Source organism: Balearica regulorum, chromosome 2 (genome assembly GCF_011004875.1).
Source record: "Balearica regulorum gibbericeps isolate bBalReg1 chromosome 2, bBalReg1.pri, whole genome shotgun sequence".
Classification (NCBI taxonomy): Eukaryota; Metazoa; Chordata; class Aves; order Gruiformes; family Gruidae; genus Balearica; species Balearica regulorum.
Genome location: NC_046185.1, coordinates 11843988 through 11853555, shown reverse-complemented (window position 1 = coordinate 11853555; position 9568 = coordinate 11843988). Strand labels below are relative to the sequence as shown.

Below are 9568 nucleotides of genomic sequence, written 5' to 3'. Positions count from 1 at the left end.
GCTTTGAGCAAGGGGTAGATTAGATGATCTCCAGAGGTCCCTCCCACCCTTAAGGATTTTCTGTGATGCTGCGAGTCTGCTGTTCCCTGCTCCATGTCCCCGTCTCCCCTTCTAGTGCTTGGGCACCTTACTCTTGGCTAACAGGAACAGCTTCCTGCTGCAGCACAGAGCTCTTAGGAAGAAAGTACAAGGCAACCACTTTTCCAAATTAAAACTCAGACCGCCTTCCTTTATAAACACAACCTGAGGAGGTGTTAGTGGTAGGCAGCCTTCCTTTGTACAGTATCCTAGAGATGTGAGCATAGTTTCAGGATGGAGGAAGACTGAAAATTGATTTCTTCTTCTGCCTGGGGATAACGGGTATTCAACCTTCCTATCACTTCCAGGCTTTTGTGGGGTGAGGACTTTCAAGCATGTTCTGCTGGAAATGATCCACAGTGCAGAGAAGAGGGAACTGAAGAGTGAACCTCTCTGCAGAAGTCCAGTGGCTCAGAGCAGCCAGCCAGGAGTGCAGAGACCCCATCACAGCCCATGTCCCTGTAAATGCATTTTACATTAACCTATTTCTAGCTCGGGTGTGTTCTGAAATAAAAGGACAGTACAAGTGGCCTTTTTAAGAAGCTCCTCTGGTATCTGAGGTCATGTACATTCTGGGAGCAGCCCCTGGGATGTGAGGCAGGATCCTGCTTGCTGGATCTCCCTCCCTATGGGCACAGGCTGTGAAAGAAGTCACAAGCTGCTTATGTACTAGGAGAAGCTTCTGCGTGAGGAAAAGGCCCAAAAGCTCAAGATTCTGGAAACACTGTGGTAAATAAATAAAGAAGAAAAAAAATAACCAAACCAAACTTCAGAGTTTAGTGGCCTCCAGTGCTAGGTGGCAGGTGAGAAGGATTTTCAGGTATCAGTTCAGTCACACAACTCGCACTTTTGGTTTTTCATGTTCTTGTTCAGATCTAATATCAGATACCAGAAAATTCAGGTACTCTTGCAGTCACATAGAGCACAGCTGGGTGCCTCATACATCTTGTTCAAAGTCACCTAAGTCCATGCCAGAGCTAGAAATTAAATGTTATGGTGGAATCCCACCTGCGGCCCTGAACCTTAAAAGCTGCTGCCTCTATTATAAGAATTTGTCTCACTCTGTCACACCTGTAAGAAGGCTGTCAGGGACAGCTGCAACCCCCAGAAGAGCTAAGATCTCCACTGGTACTTTCAGCAGAAGTCTCATCTTGTTGCAGCTAAATTTCCTCGGGATGGTTTCACTCAAAGTATTCTTGCTTGAGCTGACTCGGTGCTTTTGTGTGAGATGTAAATAGCTCTTTCTGGTCAGGATCTCAGGGAGAAGTTCGGTTTGTTTGTTGTATCGCTTTTTTGTCACTGTGGATGTGCGCACAGTGGAAGGCTTTGATGAATTAAGAACCATTACCCTATGGATGTAATGTCTTACTACAATGAACAACCTTCATCATCTGCACTAAGAAGTGTCCCTGCGCCTGATGCAGGTAGCACATAGATCCCACTCCATCCCTGGAGCCTTCATGAGACAAAACATCACACAAACTGAACAGTTGTACAGATTTTCCAAAAACTCCCTGTGAGTTCTGATGTTCTCTCGTTTCTCCCTCTTGCAGACACTACATCTGTTCCTTTAGCAGTTGCTGGCAGACAAGACAAGCCCAGGTGCCAACTAATACTATATGATCTTCTGCTGAATTAATTTTCCACTTTTAATATTAAATTATGGGCCAGATCCTCATCAGATTTAATACTGCTATTGCCCATTGAGCAGCTGATGGTCTGGCCTTGTATAGAGATTATTCTTCCTCTCTCTTTAGAGCAAGAATATGACCATAGAGTTAGAATTTGATCTGACATGTGAAGTCAGTAAAAACATTGATTGTTTTGTGTCTGATGCATCCATCCAGAGAAATCACTAGATTTCAAAAAAGCCGTGGAAAAAACCACACCGTTCAAAAAACAAATAAAAGAAAGAAAGGTTGTAAAAGATACTATAAATCTTTTATTTCTTTTTTACTATTTACTATGCAATGCCCTTCATTTTGAAGGAAATGGTACAATCAATGATCTGTACTTCTTTCTCAGGAAAAGAAGATATTTGCACTAACAATTCAACATTTACTGACAAAAGACAGCTTACAGAAAATGCTCATGGTGGAAAAAAAATCATATTTTGTGATTACACTTGTTATTGTGGATGATTCCATGAAGGGTTACAGTGTCAGGAATTTCAAGTGTGCATTTAAAGAAAGCTTCTAATTCAGTATTAATGCAAAAAAAAACCATCTAAACCACCAGTGTTTGAAGTCACCCTGATTTCTTCCTATCCACCGTTTAAAAAAAAAATCTAATCTGAAACTAAGCCCATTATACAATACACCTGGCCTTATCACTGCACATTGATTTATAAGAGTAGTCAACACATAATTAACAGTAGATTTCTTACAAATAGAAACTGCTGTTGGAAAGAATGTATTTCCTACCTCTACTTAGTTACTAGTCTCTGATTTGTTATATAAAATTAAAATTTTGCTTTCAAAAAAATTTTGTTCCTACATGGCTGTTAGAATTATGGTTGGTGCTGTTAACTGTCAGAAAAGCACAGGTGGGAAACCACTGGACAACACACTTCACACACCCAAGGACAGACCTTTGGTGAAGCTTAACCAAAGGAGCAGAGAAAAAGAAAACCACCATTACATTCAAAATCTGAAATATATTCATCACATTACCTATTTTAGTACTGAGAATGGAATATTGAATTTAAATGAACAAAACTGAGGAAGTTTGTCTACGGTTTCATTTATACAAAACAATGGAAATTTACCTCCATAGTCTAGGGTCCTTCGGTCTGAAGAATATATTTTTCCAAGTAAGAAAATAAAATTTGTGAATTATCTTTCGGGTATTTTTCCCTGCCTACCCTGCAAATGCCTATCTAGTTGGCCAGGTGAGCTCTAGAGAGTTGCTGTAATCAATACTTTGCATTCACACAGAATCAGGGATAACTTGAAATAGTCTTCAGTTTCTGTCCTTGTTCACTGCCATGGAAGGTGAATGTCTAAATTGTTTTTAAAATTACTCAATCAAGGGATAATTGTAGGTTTTACTATAAAGCCTTTTCCAAGACAGTATTTGCATCAAACATACCAGTACTCCAGGGAAATAAGACTGCTCATCTACATTTCCTAGCTGGAGCTACATCTACACATCTGGGGCTTAGTCTTGCCAGCCTTAACATGAGCATAATGATATTCACAGCAGTCATCCTATCAGTAGCAGTAGGTATGCCCAAATGAGTAAATTCATATAGATGATTAAGTGTTTGCGCAATCAAAGGGCTTTTAAAACAAATGATATTAACTTTAAATGTTAAGAACGCAAGGGAAAGTTCGAGCCTGACAAGACAGACAAAGATATCGGAGAACAGTCTGCGGCACGATCATCAGGTTGGTTTACAACTACTGTGTAATACACCTCTCTCACCAAATCAGTGCAGCTCCTGGATTTCCAGGGGGAAACTGAGGCCAAAGTTTTGGGCTGGATTCCACGAGCCTTGTTTGGACAAGAGGCCCTTTGAGAAACAGCTTTCACAGCACTACTTGTTCCCCCCCGCCCCCCGTGATTATGCAACTTCAGATCCTCCATGCTCCCACCAGAGACCTCAGATTGAAATTCCAGGCCCTTATTCACAAAGAAACGTAAATACACACTTAGCTTCAAGCACGTGAATAGTTATACTGATTTGCAAGTGGCTCAAGGTAGGGTCTACTCACAACTTCAAACTTCGGTATAGGCTTAGGATCTTTGCTGAACCAGAAGTTTTGCAGAAGAATCACACCCGAATTTCTGTATGTTAAAAAGCTGCAGAGAAGACCACTTTTATCTATTCTTTTCTCCTCTCTTTTGTGATCTACACAAAAGCCTTGAAATAGACACATACACAACAAAAAGTCTGTTTTCCTGGGAGATCTTTCTCTTTAAAATCAAGCTCTAGAAGTAAAATACAGCAAAGACAAGAAACTAAGCAGTTGTGATGTGCTTCTACAGCAATTCCTGTTGTCACATCCAGCTCATTACGGTCTGTGGCTTTAAAAACAGACTGCTTAGAAACCTTTGCAGTGGTGTTTAGTAGCACCTATTAAGTAACATTTCCTAATCAACAGGTAGGGAAAAAGGTCCGATCTGTTAAAGATTCAACAGTTGCATCTATCTGCTGGAATAAGAAATCCCTGTATGGAGGTATCCCTCTTCCAGACTAAATAAAAAAATTCCAGGCTTTCCCCCCACCTCTTCTACTGGTGCACATAATGGAACGGCAGGAGACAGAATAAGTCCTCAAACATAGCTTGCAGAGAAATTTAAGGATTCCAAATAGCTATTCTAGATACTGACACCTGGGATATACAGGTGTTCAGAAGAGCATATAGGCTTTACGACACAGCAGACGGCACACTAGACTCTGCTTTGCTGTGAGGCAAGCTCCCCCCTCCACTCCGTCCTAGCAAGGCAGTGCAAGCGCTGGGATTCTTTGCTAAGGCCCCATGCCTGTGTGGGAATTTTATCCCAAAAGGCATGACCGGTACAGAGAAGCACCAAGATCAGCACAAGATATGACTTCAGTTGGTCAAAGAAGCTTTGCTCTCCATTGCCAAGCAAATTTGGTCCTTTTTTTATACAGCAAAAAGTGGAAGAAGAAAAAAAAACCAAACAAACCAGAAAAAGCCAGACTACGCAGGCTATCTCGGAAAGAAATGGCTGAGTGTCATAGTTCTGATGTTTCAGACACAAGGGAAAAATATTTTCACAACCAGTTTACTGTTTAGTACCCTGTAGATACATAATATTTGACATTTATAGCAGTTTCTATACTTTATGACCTAGAATATACTTTAGATCACTAATGAAAAATAAACCCATTCAGAGGACTGGAAAATAATGTGCATAACAACTTACTTTCAAATGCAAGGTTATGAAGGGATTATTATTTTTGTTAACTTTCAAAAATATCTGTAAGAAAATATTATTTTACATACCTATATTACAGCGAAATAAACTTTGTTATGTACAAGGTTTCAGTATGAAAGAAACCACAGCCAGACATTTACTCATGGTCTAGATAATCTCAGCTGTCTCGTATCAGTGAGTACAGAGAGATTCTCCTTCACTCTTTTTCAGACTGTTTCAGTGATCATTTCAGCTTTTAGTGGTTACGAGTAGTTGTATAAAAACTGTGTGCAGACATCCACATATTAACCCTATTACAGTTAGATATGGGTAGTTATGCTCTCAAAGCAAGGTTGCACATCTGCTTGATGACCACAGTAACTTGAGTATAACTCAATTGCATATTGGAGGGGGGAAAAAAAAAAAAAAAGAAACAGTGCAGACACCTGAGCTATAGCATTCTAAGGGAGCTTGGTGTTAAATTCTCCTTTGGATTTGGGTATTTCACAGCCCAAAATGAGAGCATGCGATCATTAAGGAAACAGTATATGGTGTATTTGCATAACCCTAAAAGTTATTTTTCCTCCTGAAGTAAGGATGAAATAGTCTTTCACAGGTTTTTCCTAGCTTGTGTATTTTAGGCAGAAAACACAACACCACAATCTATTTGGATCACATTGGCAAAGTTGCTTCATATAGTCTTGACTAATCAAAAGCCAGTATCTACCTATTCTTAAATGACAAACTTTGCTCCCGTCTCAGGGGTGAAAAGGACATGGAGTACTTTACTATTTGTGGTATAACTGTAAACAACTGCAGGGAAGACAGTATTAACTATGCCTCAAGTTTACATCACACTGTTAGTTTCCATTATTTAAATGAACTCAAGCTTATCTTCAAGTTCACCTCGTCACCATTGTGCTTTAAGGGGAAGGAATTTTGCATTAGAAACTGCCTCCAAATCAGCATTTGCTCCCACACTTCAGAACCCAGGACAAAGATCTGACAGCGCTGCCTGTGTGGGAGACCAGTTCAAGAGTTGAAAACAAGTTCAGGGAATATTCAAGGGAGGCAGCACCACACTCCCCCTCCCCTCCTGTTTAACAAGGGACTTGTGCAACAACTTTAGAGGCATGTCCTCTCCTTTTCTCTAATGCTATAGCTCAGCTGCATACCATAAAAATTAGCAAAAAAGTAAACATGAAATCCCTAATGAAGAGGAAATTGCTTTGCAGTAAGGAAGGAAAAAAGGAACACCCAAAACCCCCTGCCTGCGATGCCTTCCAGCCTGTGCTCCCTCCCATCACTTCCCGTCACAGTTGTGTTTACTGTGGTGCAGAACATGCGAGATGCTCATCACCAGGAGCACCCAGCCAAGAGGGCATCCTCCCAAGGGACAGCTTACTCAAGAAATAGTCTTGCACATCACAGGAGCAACCTGCTTCTACTGCCTTGACGTGTACCACAGATGTAATTGGGAGCTCTGCCATTTGCTTTAGGGGAAGCCAGGCAGCCTGCAACGAGCGCTGGCATAGCTCAGTATCTGCTTGCAAGAGTCCCAGCACACACCAGTGCGCAGACTCCTTAATCAGGGTTGCAAACTTCCTCCTCCCCTGGGACTGGTAAGCAATAAATACATCTTCTGTCCTCAAAGCCACACACTGATAGCAAAGGAGGAGGTCCCCCAGCCCACCAGCAATTTCCTATCAATGAAGAAGGCACCCATTAAAATTAGGGGAAATTTCTCCTTTACACCTTCCGGGGGCTGGCTACCAATTCATAAAGCCTTGCACCAGGCAAGCAAGCAGCTTGTTGCAATACCAACAGAAGCCACAACTGAAAAGAAACGGGAAGAGAAGGAAAAACAATATCCTCCTGCTTCTCAGCTACCAAACTAATGACATGCTCAGAGCTACATGGCCATGTCCTTAAAGTTGATGGCTCCTTCTTAATAGTATTAAATACTCTTAACTTCTGCTGATAAGTAGATGTCAAAGGCATTTAGCATCTTGTAGGGTCAGGCCTACCGGCAGATGGTTGAGCAGAAGGTTATGCACAAAGAGGGAAGAGAGGAAGGGAAAGAGGTGAGAGTGGAGAGGGGTAGAATTGCCCTGAGTTTTATCCTCTACGAATAAGTCAGTGGTTTTATCATCAAGCACTGAAGGAGTTAAGCACTAAAGCACAGACACTTAATCAGCTTTCCCCCTTCCTTTCACATGTGATTGGAATGAAGCTGCACCAAAGTGGCCCAAAGGGCTTATAACAGCTCAATTTCGCAGCCTTCAGTTTTAATCCCCATCACCCAGGCTAAGCAGCGTGGTGGTGCTGAGGCTGCTACTCCACAGCAGTCTGAGCACCTGGATGATGATGATGGTCTTCCTCCTCCTCTTCCTCCTCCTCTGCTGCCTGCAGGTGGCTGGAGAGCTCCTGGATCACAGCAGCCCTACCAATCTGGTCATTTCTCCTCTTCTCCATAATCAGATCCTCCAGGCTCTGAAACTCCAGCGTGTGGCTGCGCTTGTCACCCAGCCGTATCTGCAATCGGTAGGGCTGCTTGCCTATGCGCAGCTCCCCGCCGATTTTAAACTCCCGCTTGCCGTACCGGCACCAGGCAGCAAAACACTCAGAGTTTCTCCAGCTCAAGTCCCGGTCTTTGCAACCCACCTGCTCCAGGGCGTTGCGCACCACCACGGCTGGGCTGAGGGGTTTGTAGCGGTACAGCTGGTTGGCAATGCGGCCCCGTCTGCCCTGGCTGGCATCGGTGAGGAAGCTGTTCACCACCTCCAGCCTATGCAGGTGCACAACTTGAAAATCCCCGACATAGACCACCCAGTGTGGGTACTGGGCCTGGCACACAAACTCCACCAAGTCACCCGGTTTGCATCTATTCAGCAGGTTCTCCGGGGTGTAGGTGCTCAGATGCCCCCCACCACCTTCATCACCCTCCTCTGGCAGTGTGTCCTCCTCAGAAAAGCTCTTCTGGTAAATACACTCGTCCCGGTAATAGACTGAGCACTCCACCTCATGCAGCTGGGGATCGTAGGGCTGCAAGGCAGGGTGCTCACCCCCCAAGTCGTGCACTGAATCCTGCTGCTGCTCCAGGTCATCATCATCATTTGAAAAGATGTACGAGACCCCGATCCTGGGCCCTTCATCTCTGTCCATACCTGTCGGGTCGGCCGTGGGAACTTCCTTGTAGTTCAGATGGGTCAGCTTCTCCACCTGGTTCCCCATGCCCGCTGCAACGACAGACACACAGCGGGGCCATGAAGGCGGGCGCGGGGTGAGAAGCAGCGGGGTGGCAGAGCAGGGCTCAGCCTGCACACGCACCCCACCTCTCCCCGCTGCAACACAGCCCTTGCGAGAGCCCCTCGGGGAGGGGGCAGCGGTGGCCGCAGGAGGGTGCGGAACCCCCTACCTGCACAGAGGATGGCGAGGCGGCACCACCACCTGTTAAGCGGCAGCGAGGAGGAGGAAGGCGCAGGAGCCGCCGGGGGAGAGGGCAAGCACCGAGTCACCTGTTAGAGGGGGGGCTGCAAACGCCGGGGGAGGTCTGGAGGTCCGAGCTGCGGACGGCCGACTTGCGCCCCCCGAAAGCCGCACAGGAGCGCACCTGCCCGCCGCCGTGCCGAGCCGAGCCGTGCCGGGCTGCCGGCCAGGTGCGCCTCCCCACCGCGCCCTCCCCCGGCACCGGGCGGCTGCAAACTTACCCGGCGGGGAAGGCTGCGCGGCGCCGGGAGCGGCTCTAGGGCGAGCGGGCGGCGGTGCGGCTGCTGGGGCTCGGTGCGCAGCGCGGCTGGATCATGGCCCCGGCCCGGCTCCGCGCTCCCCGCGCAGCAGCAGCGTCCGTGCGCCGCGCTGCCGGCACTCGGGGCTGTGCAACAAGCGCCGGAGAGGCACGGCCAAGGGGAGGGAGGACGGATCCGGCTGCGGACGCCCCGGCGAGGGCTCAGCCCCCAGCATTTAAAGAGGCAGCTCTTTTTTTTTTTTCCCCGTTTCTCCCTCCCCCCCCCCCCCGGCGTCTCCTTCCTCCCCCCCTCCCTTTCCTCCTCCCTGCACCTTTTTCCCTCTCCTCTCTCCTACACGCCAAGCGCTTTGCTCCCCGCCGAGGCTGATTTGCAAGCGGAGGTCGGGCAGCAGGGCTCTCGGCGCCGCGGCTGCAAAGCTCTTCGCGGCGCTTGGCGGCGGGAGCATGTGTGCAACACACTCGCACACGAACTCGCACACACACACACGGCCCCTTTAAGGGAACGGTGCCATAAGGCAGCCTAACCCGCCAGTTTGGGGGGGGGGGGGGGGGGGGAGGAAAGCAAAGCAAGTGGGAGCCGGAGTTTGCCCGGGACAGCACCGAGAGGCGACGCAAAGCTTCGATGCGGGGCCGTGGCAATCACCCCGGGGCGCGGAGGGGCGCGCAACTGCCCGCGGCGGGAACCGCCGGCCCCGCAGCCCCTCTCCGCGCAATCCCCGCCGGGGCGCCGGGAGGTGCCTCTTTGGGGCCGCAAACAATAACAGGAAAGTTGTAAAGCGAACAAAATCAAAGAGTCAGAGGCTCTCCTGGGCTGACTTAGTGCCTTCGGTTCCTCCATGAGCGAAGCGTGTAATT

At 47.0% G+C, this 9568-nt stretch overlaps 1 protein-coding gene across 3 annotated transcripts; it reads right to left on the bottom strand.

Moving 5' to 3' along the window:
* Positions 1 to 2000: 2000 nt before the first annotated feature.
* Positions 2001 to 9160, bottom strand: LRATD2 (LRAT domain containing 2). 3 transcript variants are annotated; one of them, XM_075743328.1, is made up of 2 exons: positions 9025 to 9160; positions 2001 to 8204 (listed from the first exon to the last, which is right to left on the bottom strand). In XM_075743328.1, exon 2 carries the CDS (start codon positions 8197 to 8199, stop codon positions 7300 to 7302), a length of 900 nt encoding a protein of 299 aa, XP_075599443.1. In that variant the 5' UTR covers positions 8200 to 8204; positions 9025 to 9160; the 3' UTR covers positions 2001 to 7299. The 3 variants fall into 3 exon arrangements, with proteins under 3 accessions (XP_075599443.1, XP_075599445.1, XP_075599442.1); XM_075743330.1 differs by lacking the exon at positions 9025 to 9160 and adding an exon at positions 8384 to 8905; XM_075743327.1 differs by lacking the exon at positions 9025 to 9160 and adding an exon at positions 8676 to 8905.
* Positions 9161 to 9568: the final 408 nt, after the last annotated feature.